At 38.0% G+C, this 17,962-nt stretch overlaps 1 protein-coding gene across 1 annotated transcript; it reads right to left on the reverse strand.

The window, feature by feature from the left end:
* Positions 1-286: 286 nt before the first annotated feature.
* On the reverse strand, positions 287-7,283 carry LOC133644875 (lactose-binding lectin l-2-like). The gene is made up of 9 exons (XM_062039629.1): positions 7,254-7,283; positions 6,729-6,811; positions 6,401-6,468; positions 1,397-1,459; positions 1,292-1,316; positions 1,131-1,216; positions 893-1,021; positions 575-680; positions 287-499 (listed from the first exon to the last, which is right to left on the reverse strand). The coding sequence occupies exons 4-9, from the start codon at positions 1,457-1,459 to the stop codon at positions 429-431; spliced, it is 480 nt and encodes a 159-aa protein (XP_061895613.1). The 5' UTR covers positions 6,401-6,468; positions 6,729-6,811; positions 7,254-7,283; the 3' UTR covers positions 287-428.
* Between the last annotated feature and the right edge of the window lie 10,679 nt (positions 7,284-17,962).

Raw genomic sequence — 17,962 nt, forward strand, 5'->3', positions numbered from 1 at the left:
TTTTGATGACTAATACATTTTTTTTTTTTAAACTTTAAGACTAAAACCTTTGAGTTTTCGTAGAAAAAAAAGTATCAAATATAGACTAATAATAATAATTTTCCTTCAAATTACTAAGACTGAAACTAAGATCGCTGCCTAAAACACTGTTCTGTACCAAATTCTGTTGACGAACATAAATACTGTTACACCCATGGTGATTAATTAAAGAACAATGTTGCCATTATGTCACCAAGTAATGCACATGTTTGTAAGTCGGCATGTAAAAATAACACAGAAACATATTTGAATCTTTTTATTTCACGTGAGATGAAGTTGCAAATGTGTTTGATTGACTGTCATGCCATGTAGAAGAAGAAAAGAAGATTTCCTTGTCAATCCAGAGACATAAAATGACACAGCTAAAGTCAGAGTCGGGGACATGTTGGTTAGTGGCAGCAAGCTTCTGTGATGCACACATATGGCTCCAATGTTTCGCAGTCGACATCAGACCACTCACCTAAAAAAATGAAAATTAAATTGGTGTGACATAAATCAACTTAAAGTTAGTCGGATTCACTAATTGTCTACATACCGTCTGTAGTGATAATCACACAGTCACCCGCGTCGGTAGGCGCACCTCCAACAAAGTTAACGAAGGCATCAGGATCGCTGCCGTCGGTCCAAAGAAAATCGGAGTTCTGAAAGACAAAGTCGTATTTGAATGAATCACTGAAGGTTACAGCACAACACCGTACATCTCTCTGTTCCATCATTTTCAACCGGCTACAATATTATAATGCCATGGGTGCTGATGTTTGGGGTCATGCTAGATTATACTACTTCCTTCCTTTTCTTCCTTTTCTATGTGCCTTAAACACAGAACGAGTGGATTGTATTGTAAGTGGCTCACCTCGAGGGCATCATGGTATCCAATCCAAGCGTCCGACAAACCTTCTGCCAAAACCAGTTGGTAGACAAGCACATTTTTCACAGCGCTGGTGACTGAGGCCAGATTGCCATGAAGAAGTTGGCAGACTTCCTAAATGGAGAAACAATAGATTTCATTGGTGTTGATCCATCACACAGCAAGATGGATCAATGGTTTTCACAGCAGTCCACTGGATTACAACTGTGAAGTTAAGCCATACCTCCGCATCTGCAAAAGTCCTGGGATCAGTATGGACGACGTAACAGTGATTGTCCAATTGAGTCCAACCCTCAGGACAGCAGTTATCTGCAACACAATTGTTATTTTAGGTAGAACAAACTTGTTGATTGGAAAAGTTCTCATTAAATCAGGGCTACCAACCATCCTTTTTGCTATCTTTAGACAACTGTGGAGAAAAGAAGCACTTTGTTCAAATCAGACTGCTCAACACTGACCAATCTGACGTTGGCAATAAATGAAACTTACAGCGCCGGTAAACAGTCCACTGATACCGCAAAGGAGGAACAACACGCGCAGAGTAAATGCCATCTGTGCAATGATAGACAAACACTGTTGTATTAAAGCTGTTGAGGTTCGAAAAGTACGATATAAAGTTGTGCTCTGTTACCTTGGTGGTGGTGGAGGTGATGGAGAGAGCATCAGAAGGCCTTCCTTTTATATGTTGACACTGCCCTGGAATGTTGAATACGTCACTTGTACGAAATGTCACATGATGTACCAGTGTGTGTACCGGTTTTGCATGGACAAACTTAATTGTCATAATTACAGTAAGAGGTAGTCGATCCTTTTGTTCAGCTATGACAGGTAACTATTAATGTTGGGTTTGTCTCGCGCGTTATGGTTGGAAAGTTGCACCAAAGGCAAAACCTATGAAAGAACAATGAACAAATATCGCTACTAATCCGGGTCCCTAGTGACCAAGACGGTGGTAACAAGTAGAATGTTTAGTAGTTGGACGGGTGTTCTTTGTTCCTTGAAAAGTTTTTTTCAGTGGCTAACAACCCCTTTTCAAAACTCTCAACACAATTGGCACAGCATTGGTCTTTTGTGGCCACACCATTCACACATTTAATGTCGTTTTCGCGCAATATGCAGTCAGTTGAACACATTTCCACAATGCTTACATTTTCTTAACAGACAAGCTACACCTCCCAACAAAATGATGCATTATTTTTGTATTATTGAAGAAAGTTAACACACCCCATCCCACAATAGCAAAAACAATACTCCAAACCTTAGATTCGGTACCAAAACCTCTGCTTCTTTAATGATATCAGTTCAAAAACAACATATCTCAGCTGATAATAAACAATTGCATAATTGACACACAGCTGATTCATGTTGGGTAATTTGGGCCAATCAAAACTCATTCCAGTCTGGCTTAGACTCAGTGGCAGTGGTCAGGTGGACTTTGAGGAGGGATGTTTCTGGAAACGGATACCGAAAAAGACAAACACTGTATAAATAACCAACAGGGCTGTGAATCTTTGGGTGTCCCACGATTCGATTCAAAATTGATTCTTGGGGTCACGATTCGATTCAAAATCTTTTTTTTTTCAATTCAACACGATTCTCGATTAAAAAACGATTTTTTTTTTTTTATTATTTTTTTAATGAAAACAATACACAACAATACCATAATAATGCAATATAATTTCAAACCAAACCCGACCCAGCAACATTCAGAATAGCAATAAACAGAGCAATTGAGAGCAATTGAGGACACACAAACATGACACGGAACAACCTAAAAGTAGTGAGACAAAAATTAATATTATCAACAACAGTATCAACATAGCAGTGATTAAAAATCCCTCATTTATATTATCATTACAAACATTAATAAAAAAAAAGAAGAAAAAAAAAAAGAACAATAGTGTCACAGTGGCTTACACTTGCATCGCATCTCATAAACTTAACAACACATTGTGTCCAATATTTTCCACAATGATATAATAAGTCATATTTTGGTTCATTTAATAGTTAAAACAAATTTAAATAATGGATCCCATATTCCAATATATGACTCGTTATTATCTAAACTAAATGCAGTTTTTTCTACTGATATCATCTCCATAGCTTGTGTGCACCAGTCAGTATGAGTTGGACTATCAACATCCATCCATTTTTTTTAATTGTACCCTTTTTTTTATTATGCATATTGAAAGAAATGCATTTTTACTCTTTGGTGACACGTTACTAAATTGATGGAGATCCCCAAGAATACAAGTTTGCAGTATCATTGGGATATTTATATTAAGGACTGTGATTGCTTCTTTTGTTGTTTTCAACCATAACTCTTTTATTCTCTGACATTCCCACAATAAATGAACAAGAGTTGCCTCGGCTGCCAGACACTTCATACATAACTTGCTATCTACTACACCAATTTTAAACAGCTGAGAAGATGTAAAACACAATCTATTCAATATCTTAAATTGAGTCAGCTTATCTTTAATGCTTCTAAAGGGATTATTGGCATGTTTCCAAATATCATTCCATGATATGTCTCTTTCATCTACAATGTTTAAGACCATTATCCATTTCTCAACACATGCATCATTTGCATTTCTACAGTGGTGTTGATGTATTATTCCATAAAATAGTTTAATTAATTTCTTAAATGTATCTTGATTAAAAAGTGCATTTCTAGTTCATGGCTATTTAAAGACATACTTTCAGAGGATATGCATTTATTTACAGCGTGTTTTAAAGAGATACAATTTTAAAAATGATTTATGGGTACATTATATTGATCAACTAAATCATTGAACGGTTTAAAAGAGTTTTTATTAATAGTATGATGAGGTTTAGTAATACCTCTGTCTTTCCATGTTGTCCATTTAACCACATTTTTATTAATTATGATATTAGGATTGTACCAAAGCGGTTGATTTACAGATGTCATTGACTTGATTCCTAGTATTTTCTGACACAGTTTTCGAATGTTAAAGGTGGCTTCTATTGGGCTCTGCCTCAATTCATTAGGTATTTTTTTAATATAATATAAACTCCCCACATCGATGTCCAAATGCATTAACATATTTGTTTTATAAATGTCTAATGATAATGTCAATGAGGGATTTTTAATCACTGCTATGTTAAAATTGTAACTAATATTGATACTGTTGTTGATAATATTCATTTTTGTTTCACTACTTTTGGTTTGTTCTGTGTCGTGTTTGTGTCTCCTCTCAATTGCTCTGTTTATTGCAGTTCTGAGTGTTGCTGGGTCGGGTTTGGTTTTGGAATTGGATTGCATTGTTATGGTATTGCTGTGTATTGTTTTGTTGGATTGATTAATATAAATAAATAAAAAATAAAACATAAAAGATTTTTTAAAAATGAGAATCGATTCTGAATCGCACAACGTGAGAATCGCGATTCGAATTCAAATCGATTTTTTCCCACACCCCTAATAACCAAACTGTCAGGGACAAACCTGACACAAAACTTGTGTTGACTCAAGGAACCAACACACAAAAGATGTCCTGTGACCTTAAACTGTAGCAACTGGATTCTCTACACATAAAAGAACATAAATAAAGGGGAACCAGACTAAAAAGTGATTCTTATATAAAAACTATCCATTGAGAAAAACTGCTGACTGACAAAGATGGACAATCTGCCTTTGCATATAATGTGCAATGGTGGACAAGGTTGCCACAACCAGTAATAAAATTCAAGGCACAGTGATATACATTATCCAATTTCAGTTTCAAATAAGTGTCGGGTGCATACATAAAAAGGCATAAAAGTGGTCAGAATTGGGCGTTTCATAACTTGTAGGGAAAAAATAGGACGTGTTTCAAAAGAAAAAACAAAATTTAATTTTAAGTTTGGCCACACATTTTTCTATGTGTGATTTAAAAGACAAGTTCTCATCAATAACAATTCCCATTAACTGGATTATTTTGACGACTAATAATTATTTTTTTGTAAACTTAAATTAGACTAAAACCTTTATGAGTTTTCGTAGAAAAAAAGTATCAAATATAGACTAATAATAATCATTTTCCTTCCAATGACTAAGACTGAAACTAAGATCGCTGCCAAAAACAACCCTGTTCCGTACCAAATGATCTGTTGACGAACATAAATACTGTTACACCCATGGTGATTAATTAAAGAACAATGTTGCCATTATGTCACCAAGTAATGCACATGTTTGTATGTTGGCGTGTAAAAACAACACAGAAACATATTTGAATGCTGAAAATTTATTTTCATTTCACGTGAGATGAAGTTCCAAATGTGTTTGACTGACTGCCATGCCATGTAGAAGAAGAAAAGAAGATTTCCTTGTCAACCCAGAGATATAAAATGACACAACTAAAGTCAGAGTCTGGGACATGTTGGTTAGTGGCAGCAAGCTTCTGTGATGCACACATATGGCTCCAATGTTTCGCAGTCGACATCAGACCACTCACCTAAAAAAATGAAAATTAAATTGGTGTGACATAAATCAACTTAAAGTTAGTCGGATTCACTAATTGTCTACATACCGTCTGTAGTGATAATCACACAGTCACCCGCGTCGGTAGGCGCACCTCCAACAAAGTTAACGAAGGCATCAGGATCGCTGCCGTCGGTCCAAAGAAAATCGGAGTTCTGAAAGACAAAGTCGTATTTGAATGAATCACTGTAGGTTACAGCACAACACCGTACATCTCTCTGTTCCATCATTTTCAACCGGCTACAATATTATAATGCCATGGGTGCTGATGTTTGGGGTCATGCTAGATTATACTACTTCCTTCCTTTTCTTCCTTTTCTATGTGCCTTAAACACAGAACGAGTGGATTGTATTGTAAGTGGCTCACCTGGAGGGCATCATGGTATCCAATCCAAGCGTCCGACAAACCTTCTGCCAAAACCAGTTGGTGGACAACCGCATTTTTCACAGCGCTGGTGACTGAGGCCAGATTGCCATGAAGAAGTTGGCAGACTTCCTAAATGCACAAACAATAGATTTCATTGGTGTCGATCCATCACACAGTAAGATGGATCAATGGTTTTCACAGCAGTCCACTGGATTACAACTGTGAAGTTAAGCCATACCTCCGCATCTGGAAAAGTCCTGGGATCAGTATGGACGACGTAACAGTGATTGTCCAATTGAGTCCAATGCTCAGGACAGCAGTTTACTGCAACACAATTGTTATTTTAGGTAGAACAAACTTGTTGATTGGAAAAGTTCTCATTAAATCAGGGCTACCAACCATCCTTTTTGCTATCTTTAGACAACTGTGGAGAAAAAAAGCACTTTGTTCAAATCAGACTGCTCAACACTGACCAATCTGACGTTGGCAATAAATGAAACTTACAGCGCCGGTAAACAGTCCACTGATACCGCAAAGGAGGAACAACACACGCAGAGTAAATGCCATCTGTGCAATGATAGACAAACGCTGTTGTATTAAAGCTGTTGAGGTTCGAAAAGTACGATATAAAGTCGTGCTCTGTTACCTTGGTGGAGGTGGTGGTGGTGATGGAGAGGGCATCAGACGGCCTTCCTTTTATATGTTGACACTGCCCTGGAATGTTGAATACGTCCCTTGTACGAAATGTCACATGATGTACCAGTGTGTGTACCGGTTTTGCATGGACAAACTTAATCGTCATAATTACATTAAGAGGTAGTCGATCCTTTTATTCAGCTATGACAGGTAACTATTAATGTTGGGTTTGTCTCGCGTGTTATGGTTGGAGTGTTGCACTAAAGTAAGAATGGTTTGGCAGGGTGTGTTTCTCGAATGTGTTTGGTTTGCTGGCAGCGAGTCCAGGTGTACCCCACCTATTGCCAAAGGTTGGCTGACGTAGCTTCCAGTGTACCCGCGACCATAATGAGGATAGGAAGTGTAGAATATCGATGGATGTCTTCCTCGCATGTCTTGATTAACGTGTGGGCACAACTGATGCATGAAGACACAAAGATAACTTTTTGGCAAAACCTATGAAAGAACAATGAACAAATATCGCTACTAATCCGGGTCCCTAGTGACCAAGACGGTGGTAACAAGTAGAATGTTTAGTAGTTGGACGGGTGTTCTTTGTTCCTTGAAAAGTTTTTTTCAGTGGCTAACAACCCCTTTTCAAAACTCTCAACACAATTGGCACAGCATTGGTCTTTTGTGGCCACACCATTCACACATTTAATGTCGTTTTCGCACAATATGCAGTCAGTTGAATAACATTTCCACAATGCTTACATTTTCTTAACAGATAAGCTACACCTCCCAACAAAATGATGCATTATTTTTGTATTATTGAAGAAAGTTAACACACCCCATCCCAAAATAGCAAAAACAATACTCCAAACCTTAGATTCGGTACCAAAACCTCTGCTTCTTTAATGATATCAGTTCAAAAACAACATATCTCAGCTGATAATAAACAATTGCATAATTGACACACAGCTGATTCATGTTGGGTAATTTGGGCCAACCAAAGCTCATTCCAGTCTGGCTTAGACTCAGTGGCAGTGGTCAGGTGAACTTTGAGGAGGGATGTTTCTGGAAACGGATACCGAAAAAGACAAACACTGTATAATGTCTGGACGAGGAAGAGTAAGAGCGAGGGGCTCAGGGAGAAGAGCAGGCCCAAGGGGAGGGAAAAGGCAAGGGCTGCAAGAACAGCCGTCAGTAATGAATCGGTGCCTCTATCATTGACAATGTAATCAACCACCGTCTTTCACTAAGAGAGGCTGGTGAAAGTGTGCAGCCCAATTTGAGGCGGTCAACGGTTTCCTGCTGTTACACTTATACAATACCCAAAACCAGTGAAGTTGGCAAATTGTGTAAATGAGAAATAAAAACAGAGTACAATGATTTGCAAATCCTTTTCAACTTATATTCAATTGAATAGACTGTAAAGACAAGATATTTAATGTTCGAACTGAGAAACTTTTTTTTTTTTTTTGCAATTAATCATAAACTTAGAATTTAATGGCAACAACACATTGCAAAAAAAGTTGGCACTGGGGCATTTTTACCACTGTGTTACATGGCCTTTCCTTTTAACAACACTCAGTAAACGTTTGGGAACTGAGGAGACACATTTTTGAAGCTTTTCAGGTGGAATTATTTCCCATTCTTGCTTGATGTACAGCTTAAGTTGTTCAACAGTCCGGGGTCTCCCTTGTGGTATTTTAGGCTTCAAAATGTGCCACACATTTTCAATGGGAGACAGGTCTGGACTACAGGCAGGCCAGTCTAGAACCCACACTCTTTTACTTCAAAAGCCACGCTGTTGTAACACGTGCAGAATGTGGCTTGGCATTGTCTTGCTGAAATAAGCAGGGGTGTCCATGAAAAAAAAGTTGCTTGGATGGCAGCACATGTTGCTCCAAAACCTGTATGTACCTTTCAGCTTCAATAGCGCCTTCACAGATGTGTAAGTTACCCATGCCTTGGGCACTAATACACCCCCATACCATCACAGATGCTGGCTTTTGAACTTTGTGCCTATAACAGTCCGGATGGTGCTTTTCCTCTTTGGTCCGGAGGACACAACGTCCACAGTTTCCAAAAACAATTTGAAATCTGGACTTGTCAGACCACAGATGAGCTCAGGCCCAGCAAAGCTGGCGGCATTTCTGGGTGTTGTTGATAAATGGCTTTCGCTTTGCATAGTAGAGTTTTAACTTGCACTTACAGATGTAACGACAAACTGTAGTTACTGACAGTGTTTTTCTGAAGTGTTCCTGAGCCCATGTGGTGATATCCTTTACACATTGATGTCGGTTTTTGATGCAGTACCGCCTAAGGGATGGAAGGTCACGGGCATTCAATGTTGGTTTTCATTCTTGCTGCTTATGTGCAGTGATTTCTCCAGATTCTCTGAACCTATTGATGATATCACGGACCGTAGATGGTGAAATCCTTAAATTCCTTGCAATAACTAATTGAGAAATGTTGTTCTTAAACTGTTGGACAAATTGCTCACGCATCTGTTGACAAAGTGGTGACCCTCGCCCCATCCTTGTTTGTGAATGACTGAGCATTTCATGGAAGTTGCTTTTATACCCAATCATGGCACCCACCTGTTCCCAATTAGTCTGTTCACCCGTGGGATGTTCCAAATAAGTGTTTGATGAGCATTCCTGAACTTCCTCAGTCTTTTTTGCCACTGGTGCCAGCTTTTTTCAAGCATGTTGCAGGCATCAAATTCCAAACTAGCTAATATTTGCAAAAAATAACAAAGTTTTCCAGTTCGAACATTAAGTATCTTGTCTTTGCAGTCTATTCAATTGAATATAAGTTGAAAAGGATTTGCAAATCATTGTATTCTATTTTTATTTACGATTTACACAATGTACCAACTTCACTGGTTTTGGGTTTTGTATATATACATATATACGTATATACCGTATTTTTTGGACTATATTGTGAACTTAAGATCCTTTCATTTTCTCAAAAATCGACAGTGTGCCGTATAACCCGGTGCACCTATTGTACGGAATTATTCTGGTTGTGCTTACCGACATCGTACATTGTGTGATGATAAGTGTGACCAGTAGATTGCACTCACACATAAGAGATATGTGTAGACTGCAATATGACACCGGGAAACAACACCAAAACTTTAAATGTTCCTTTGAGAATATAAAACCTAACACACGTCGCTCAAAAACCTGTCAAACTCTTTGAAGTGCGATTTTGGTAAGCTACGAAGCCGCACCGCTTGGTGGATTGTCAGCGCATTTCGGCTACTGTAGTCAGACGTACTGTGCTTCATCATACGAGTAATATTATGGTGTGTGTACAAAGGACCGCAAATTGGCACCTATTTGCAGACATGTTATCTGGTGTTTTGTTTTGCAATATTATGCAAAACCAACTTTTCTTACCCTCTGATACCTGCTGATGTGTATTTGGGATCTACGTAAGTCCTGAAAATTTGCACGCTTCCGCCTTTGTCGTCTGTGCTGAAACCGTAGTCAATAAGCTTCTTCTTTTTCTCTATCTTCTTGTTATGGGACATTCATCCACCGCTGTTGCCATTTCTAATATGAAGTAGTGTAATGTTCTAACTTATATCTGTCAGTAAACTCGCTATGGAAGCGCTAAAACATACCGGTGTAGTGAGTTTACATTATTCACCCAAGGAACTTTAGTTATTAGAGAGTTCCGGTCGGACGGTATTTCACGGGACACTTTTCTACACATTTTTGCAACATTGGAAACCATTAGTGAAACGGAGGCTTCTGGAAATGACTGGCTCAGAATGGCCAAAGGTATAGATGTGTGTGTCCAAGTTTAAGGAAACGGCCGGCTGTCTTCTTCTAATGGATTTATTACAATCTTTGCAAGCTGGGTAACGTTTGCTGTGGTCTGGAACAACATGGCACACAAACAACTATCAGAAATGCAGCCAATATTACATACAGATAATGTGTCATAAGACATGCAAATATAAATTAAATACGCAGAGGACATAAGTAAAGGATATTAAATGAACTCAAATATACCTACAAACAAGGCATAATGATGCAATATGTACATACAGCTAGCATAAATAGCATGTTACCATCGATTAGCATCACAGTCATGGACTGACCAAATATGTCTGATAAGCACTCCGGCAAATTAATAAAATCAACAAAGCTCACCTTTGTGCATTCACGCACAGCATAAAATGTTTGGTGGACAAAATGAGACAGAGACAAAATTACATCTCTGAAAGACCCCCGTGTTAAGGGATGGGGACATGCAACCCTTCTGAACATTTGGCTACTTTGGATGTGGCGATAAGGTGTCAAATAAAGAACCAGAAACAATAGCATGTTCATTACAACAATTAAGTATGGCTGACTTTCCAGTTAGACTCCATGAGTCTTCCACGTAACATGTTGGCAGATTATTTGTGGTTTCACCTCATATGACTTCCCAGAAGACCGTATGGTACCTGGCGGAGCAAGTTTTGTTGGTGCCGTGACGCAGCTCGTACCTTGGAAAACTTGTATTGTGAAACAGCACCGCCCACTGAAATGAATTACAATCCATTTATCCTGCGCTTGCCCTCACTAAAACCCCACAAACAACACGGAACATGCCTTTTAAAAAAGAAAACTAACTTTTAGATGATAAATATTGTATGAAAAGCAATGCAGCGGTGTTGCTCAGCAGCTTCTCCATGTTTTTCATGGATAAATGTCCACCGTTTGAATATAATTTTAGCCTCCTTGGCTGGTGTTATGGACTCATTGTGTTTCACTATGTTGGGAACGCTCCACTCGAGGGTTGCCAACCGTCCCTTTTTCATACACACATGTCAGGAAAATACAACAATATTTATTATCTAGTATTTTAGTATCACTACACTTGATGATGATGACACTACACTTTCGGATAGTGACACTACAGCTTATGATAGTGACACTACAGCTTATGATAGTGACACTCCACTTTCTGATAGTGATAAAAAGTCCTATATAAATAATTTTTCTTTTTGCAAGCGTTCGCAAGCCCTTTGGTTATCCATGGAGTTTTTGTGGAGTTAGTTATAGTGCATTTTTTGATGGGGCAGTGTGTATCATGAAGTGAGAAAAAAATGTCATGAAATAAATTATAAGCTGCATTTATATCTGACGTTTGAAAAACAGAATCCCAGTTTTGTTTCGCTAAATCATTCTTAACTGCTGTTAATGATCTAGTAATATAGTACAGTAGTATAAAACTCCTTTCACACCAATAAAAAAGGCGAAAAAATATTCAGGTCGACCAGTCTTCAAGGTGTGCTTTATTTTTGTTTTCAGGGATTTGGCAACCATCTACACACCAACTGCTTCACCCAGTTAGCTCGCGAGACGCTCAGTCATGTTTTAATAATTTATTTATTTAATTAAATGAACATACTTCCCAGACAAAAGCGTAAAAAAATTACAATATAATTGAAGTAGTTGAGGGCGGCGTAGCTCGGTTGGTAGAGTGGCCGTGCCAGCAACTTGAGGGTTCCAGGTTCGATTCCCGCTTCCGCCATCCTCGTCACTGCCGTTGTGTCCTTGGGCAAGACACTTTAGCCACCTGCTCCCAGTGCCACCCACACTGGTTTAAATGTAACTTAGATATTGGGTTTCACTATGTAAAAGCGCTTTGAGTCACTAGAGAAAAGCGCTATATAAATGTAATTCACTTCACTTCACTTGAGAGCTTTAAAAACTGCTTCGCAATTATTGGATCAAATCTGGATAAAAAGGAATCCAGATCCCGAGTCAGTTGAGGACTTGAATGATACCGCAGACAGAAATTCCAACACGATGTTCCTCACAGACGAGACAAAAGAAAAAAATTATAAAAAATGTGACTAAATTGAAAATCCAATACCTCTACTGATTGGAACGGGATTGATATGGAAACAATAAAAAAAAAGGTTATTCAAGAGATTTTAGAACCTTTTGCGTATATCAGCAACGTATCATTTCGTATGTGGGCTCTGTACCGAGGATGTCGTTGTGGCTTGTGCAGCCCTTTGAGACACTTGTGATTTAGGACTATATAAATAAACATTGATTGATTGATTGATTGATTTCAAACAGGAAATTCCTGAATGAAATGAAAATAGCAAAAGTTGTACCAATTTATAAGATTGAAGACAAACAAATTATAGACCTGTTTTTTTTTTTACCTTCAACATTTTCTAAAATCAAAAAACGCTTTACCAACAGATTGGAAAAAAAAATTCATAGCTAAAAGTGGAACAGTCAGACAACAATACGGATAAAGTACTAACATTTCAACATCGATGGCATTAATGGAAATAACTGAAGGGATTACCAATGTGTGTGCAACTGCAGTGTTTATAGATCTAACAAAAGCATTTGACACAATTAATTATAATATCTTAATTAATAAATTAGAACGGTCTGGCATCAGAGGGTTGGTCTTGAACTGGGTATGAAGCAACTTAACTAACAGGATGCAATATATTAAGCCAATTGGATGAGCGGCGAAACGTCTTCCAAGACAAACCAAGCAGTGCGGTTGCTAACGATTGAACGCCACTGAGATAAAAACAGAAGAGATGTTTTAACAAAAACAAACTATCTCGTCGTCCCTAACCGACCGGATGAATCGTTAAAGGAACCGTTTGGAAAAAAATGGCAAGCAATTCCAAGGAGCTGATACACTGGGAATTGGTTCTGAATAGGGATGTCCGATAATGGCTTTTTGCCGATATCCGATATTCCGATATTGTCCAACTCTTTAATTACTGATACCGATATCAACCGATACCGATATCAACCGATATATGCAGTCGTGGAATTAACACATTATTATGCCTAATTTGGACAACCAGGTATGGTGAAGATAAGCTACTTTTAAAAAAAAAATAAAATAATAAGATAACTAAATTAAAAATATTTTCTTGAATAAAAAAGAAAGTAAAACAATATAAAAACAGTTACATAGAAACTAGTAATTAATGAAAATGAGTAAAATTAACTGTTAAAGGTTAGTACTATTAGTGGAGCAGCAGCACGCACAATCATGTGTGCTTACGGACTGTATCCCTTGCAGACTGTATTGATATATATTGATATATAATGTAGGAACCAGAATATGGATAACAGAAAGAAATGGGGGGAGGGAGGTTTTTTGGGTTGGTGCACTAATTGTAAGTGTATCTTGTGTTTTTTATGTTGATTTAATAAAAAAATAAAAAATAAAAAATAAAAAAATAAAAAAAACATACAGATAATAATAAAAAACCGATACCGATAATTTCCGATATTACATTTTAACGCATTTATCGGCCGATAATATCGGCAGGCTGATATTATCGGACATCCCTAGTTCTGAACAAGCACCACTTTTCCGTTCCCATCCCGGCACGTAAAAACACTTAAAACTTTTAGTACATCAGTATGTTAAAATGAATTTTGGACTGGATTAATAAACATTTACTAATATGATCCAGTTTAAGAAACCGTTTCAACTCAAAGTTTTTACAAACCACAAGGAAAAAGAATCAGATAATCACCTTGGACCTTATTAGAAAATGAGTTATTATCTCATTGTGTGAATCACAATTTACTTAACAATTAACTTAACCTTTCATATTATTTACTCATTTAATTATTTATTCACTGTTGTGTTACAGATAAAGTACAAACGTGTTCGAATTTATATGAAATGGAAAGGGGGAGGATTACGTCAACTCTGCTACTTCCCACTTTTTTTCGGACATAGTCTAATTAGAAATTGGAAATATGTGGTTTACCATATTGTAACTTTATACATGTTCAAAATGACTTAATACCATCACCATGAACAATATCAATCGCTTTTTCTTCTCAGCATTGTCATTCACACTCACTTGCTTCCTTCCCTTCGTTGGAAAAAAAAACTCTTATGTAGCTTTAAGCTATGCTAAATGAGCATGTTTTAGAAGGCATCAGGTGAATAGATAGCATATTACAGAGGAGCGTTGAGGATTATTGCGTCTTGGAAATGGCTTGAATTTGATTCAAATGGCTTTGAATCACTAATCTAGTGTTTATCTGCTAATTCCGGCTAATGTCATTTTAATGTTGTAATGTTTTAATGAGTTTAGTTTCACAAACATTAACATTGTAACTGATGAATAAACACAAAATATATTTCTAATCCTTAAGTATATTTAATATTACTATGTTCTTTGGATACTTAAGTACAATGCATCTCAGTTACTTTAAGACTTTAAAGTAATATTCTAAAGCAGAGCTGTCAAACTCACGGCCCGGGGGCCAGACCTGGCCCGCCACGTCATGTTATATAGCCCGCAAAAGCCTTGAAATGAAATGTGTTTATGAATTACTTTATCCGTTCTTACTAAATATATTTATTTCCAGATTGACAGTGTAAAAAAATGCATCTACTGCATGCAGTTGCATATCTTTAAAAACCTTAATAATAATGCATCAAATATGATATCATTAAACATTACAAACATTTTGTTGTTAAAATAAAAATAAATTGTTATGATCCGGGCAACGGATCATAACAATTTAGTATAGTATTAATTTAATGTATTAGTATAGTATTAATAGAAAAAGGTTATTTTTCATTAATTTTTTCTGGGGACATCTGGAATCTGTCCTTTAGGAGGGGGGTACTGTTATGATCCGTTGCCCGGATCATAGTTTGTTTACGTTTTATGTCACTTGTTGGCTGGGTTCTTTTTCAGCACCCCTGTTTTGTTTCTCTTTGGTTGCCATGGTTATTTATTGTTTTCACCTGCCTCTGATTAGTGTTCGGGACGCTCACCTGTTCCCGAGCACTAATCAGAGAGCTATTTAGTCCTGTTTGTCGCTTCACTCAGTCTGGTGATTTTGTTTGCTTAATGCAACTGTCACGTTGGTTCCCTATTGTTTTTCTTGCGCCAAGTCCCATCTTAGTGTTCCTTGTTAGCTATTCTGTTAGCTCCCTGGGAAATCGGCACACTCTCCTTGTGTTTGCTTGTTCAGTTCGTTATTTTGTATTAATTTTTTCTGGGGACATCTGGAATCTGTCCATTAGGAGGGGGGTACTATTATGATCCGTTGCCCGGATCGTAGTTTGTTTACGTTTTATGTCACTTGTTAGCGGAGTTCTGTTTCAGCACCCCTGTTTTGTTTCTCCTTGGTTGCCATGGTTATTTATTGTTTTCACCTGCCTGTGATTAGTGTTTAGGACGCTCACCTGTTGCCGGGCACTAATCAGAGCGCTATTTAGTCCTGTCTGTCGCTTCACTCAGTCTGGTGCTTTTGTTTGCTTAATGCAACTGTCACATTGTTTCCCTATGGTTTGTGTTTGCTCGTTTTGTTCGTTTTTGTATTTTTTTGAATGATTTATTGGAATAAATCATTTCATACCTGCACGCTGTCTCCTGAGTTCCTGCTGCATCGCTTGGAAGAACAATCCGCGCATCACCAAGCGTCCTCCCCGTTACATATATACTAAAGTTGCAAGTTATCCTTTGAAGTGTACGGTGTAAAAAGGAAAATAGACTTTACGCTAAAAAAACTGGCAGATCGGTGGCCAGTATTTTCTTGTTGAAAAGAAAACAGTGTTGCCAGTTTTCGATTTACAGAAAATACACAACTGTTGAATTTTGGGCGAAAAAAAAAGCTTGAAGAATTGTATTGTGGTATGGTTCCATTTACAGTAATATGCTGTAAAAATACATTATTTCTCTTTTTAATTTCTAATTAATTAATGGTAACAGTCTTTTGACTCCATCAGGTCTACATACGGGCATATTCGTGTTTACGTGGGGGTTTCCTAGCGTCCATTCAGATTATTTAAGCATTACAGTATTTATGGAGACCTGTTCGAAGAGTCCTACCATATGTCGATGGTAGGACTCTCTGGGGAAGTGGTTGCTGTGAGTTCAAACCCTGGCCGAGTCATACCAAAGACTATAAAAATGGGACCCATTACCTCCTTGTTTGACACTCAGCATCAAGGGTTGGAATTGGGGGTTAAATCACCAAAAATGATTCCCGGGCGCGGCCACCGCTGCTGCCCACTGCTCCCCTCACCTCCCAGGGGGTGATGAAGGGTGATGCAGAGAATAATTTTGCCACACCTCGTGTAGTGTGTGTGACAGTCATTGGTACATTAACATCTTGCGTGGAAGATGGACTCCAGTTTACAAGAACAGGCTGTACTGCTGCATGAATTCCTAAGTCTTTGTTTGCCGGCGAAGTGCCCCAACTAAAAGTCTCAACAAGGAAAACAAACAAACCAATTAACACTACTGCACAATGGCAACATTTATTATGTACGATGGTTGGAATGTATTCGGTCCAGTTTACGTGTGTGTGGTTGTTTGGGGATTTGTTCATCTTTCAGAAAGCTGACACACCTGCAGGTGCAACCCAGGTGGTTATGATAAGCCCAATAAGTGGTGTCTAATTGCAAAAAAATGTTGTCACGTGCGACGCATGTTTGATAGCCAAGTAGGGTGAGGCGTGCGCTGGCATCTCAGCTTGGGAGCATTGTCTTCGGGTTTCAGAGACTGAACTTGGGGCCATTGGAGCATTAGCATAGTAGCATTTGGCAGGTTATGGTCACAATATATGCGCTGCCATAGCCTGGCAATCATGTCCCACAAAAGTTTACCTGTGTCAAAATCAGAGTTTGAGAAAAAAGCTAGTCAGCACACAGTGCAGAGCAGCAGGCTGGCGGAGTAGTACTAAGTCAGCAGTCAAGTTTGGTGACAGGAAGTAGGAATACATTTGCTGTTTCAATCAAATTTGTTAAACGTCTGTACAAATTTAAAACGATTGCAATGCTACTTTTTGTTAGCCTGTCATTGGGGTCTTCATCTATATCAGGGGTTTGAAACGCACGGCTCGCAAACAGGTTTAATCCGGCCTGCAAGATCCGTTTGCTAAATATAAAAAAAAGCTAAGATGTTTTAATGAAAGAAACTGCTGTTCTAAATGTGTCCACTGGATGTGGCAATAGCAATTCAAGTGTAACCCCACGTCGCACATGGCAGTGAACCCTCAGGATTGGCTTGTTACTCCAGTCAGTGCAGGTGCAAGCAATCAGCTGCTCCTGCTGTGGCTGGCAGCAGATGGCGGCAGACTAATGCCGTATCGACGTACGATACAGTCTTTCATTGTAAATGATCCACTCAACAGATAAATAAAAAGAAACGGTAAGATGCAAAGACTTAAGTCAACATGACCATCATCTTTGTTGTTAGAGTTCCATGCAGTGCTTGCGATTGGTTAAAAGTACGATGCGCACCCTGAACTCAATTGTAAAAATGTGTATTTCTACATTTGCTGTGTTTGTTCTATGTTATGCTTAAATCTACCATGTTCACATTGCTTAAGTTTGTAGTTATGTTACCTTGATTTTGGCTATGGTGTCACTTTGATAATTGTTTTGATTATATGATAATTGTAATATTTGAATTATGATAAATGAATGTGTTGTGGCAGTTGCGGATTTCACCAAAGCGGCGGTTTGAGGAAACATTTGATTGCTTTTCCAAATATTGTTAATGGTCAACTGCCAACATGACAATGCTAAACAGGAAGTGTTTAAATTT

This window comes from Entelurus aequoreus, linkage group LG28 (genome assembly GCF_033978785.1).
Source record: "Entelurus aequoreus isolate RoL-2023_Sb linkage group LG28, RoL_Eaeq_v1.1, whole genome shotgun sequence".
NCBI lineage: Eukaryota > Metazoa > Chordata > Actinopteri > Syngnathiformes > Syngnathidae > Entelurus > Entelurus aequoreus.

Coding starts and splice junctions, on each gene's coding strand:
- LOC133644875 (XM_062039629.1), bottom strand. CDS start 1,459: ATGGCATTTACTCTGCGCGTGTTGTTCCTCCTTTGCGGTATCAGTGGA. Junction 681..892: donor GATACCATGATGCCCTCGAG/GTGAGCCACTTA, acceptor TTTGTCTTTCAG/AACTCCGATTTTCTTTGGAC. Junction 500..574: donor TGTGATTATCACTACAGACG/GTATGTAGACAA, acceptor TCATTTTTTTAG/GTGAGTGGTCTGATGTCGAC.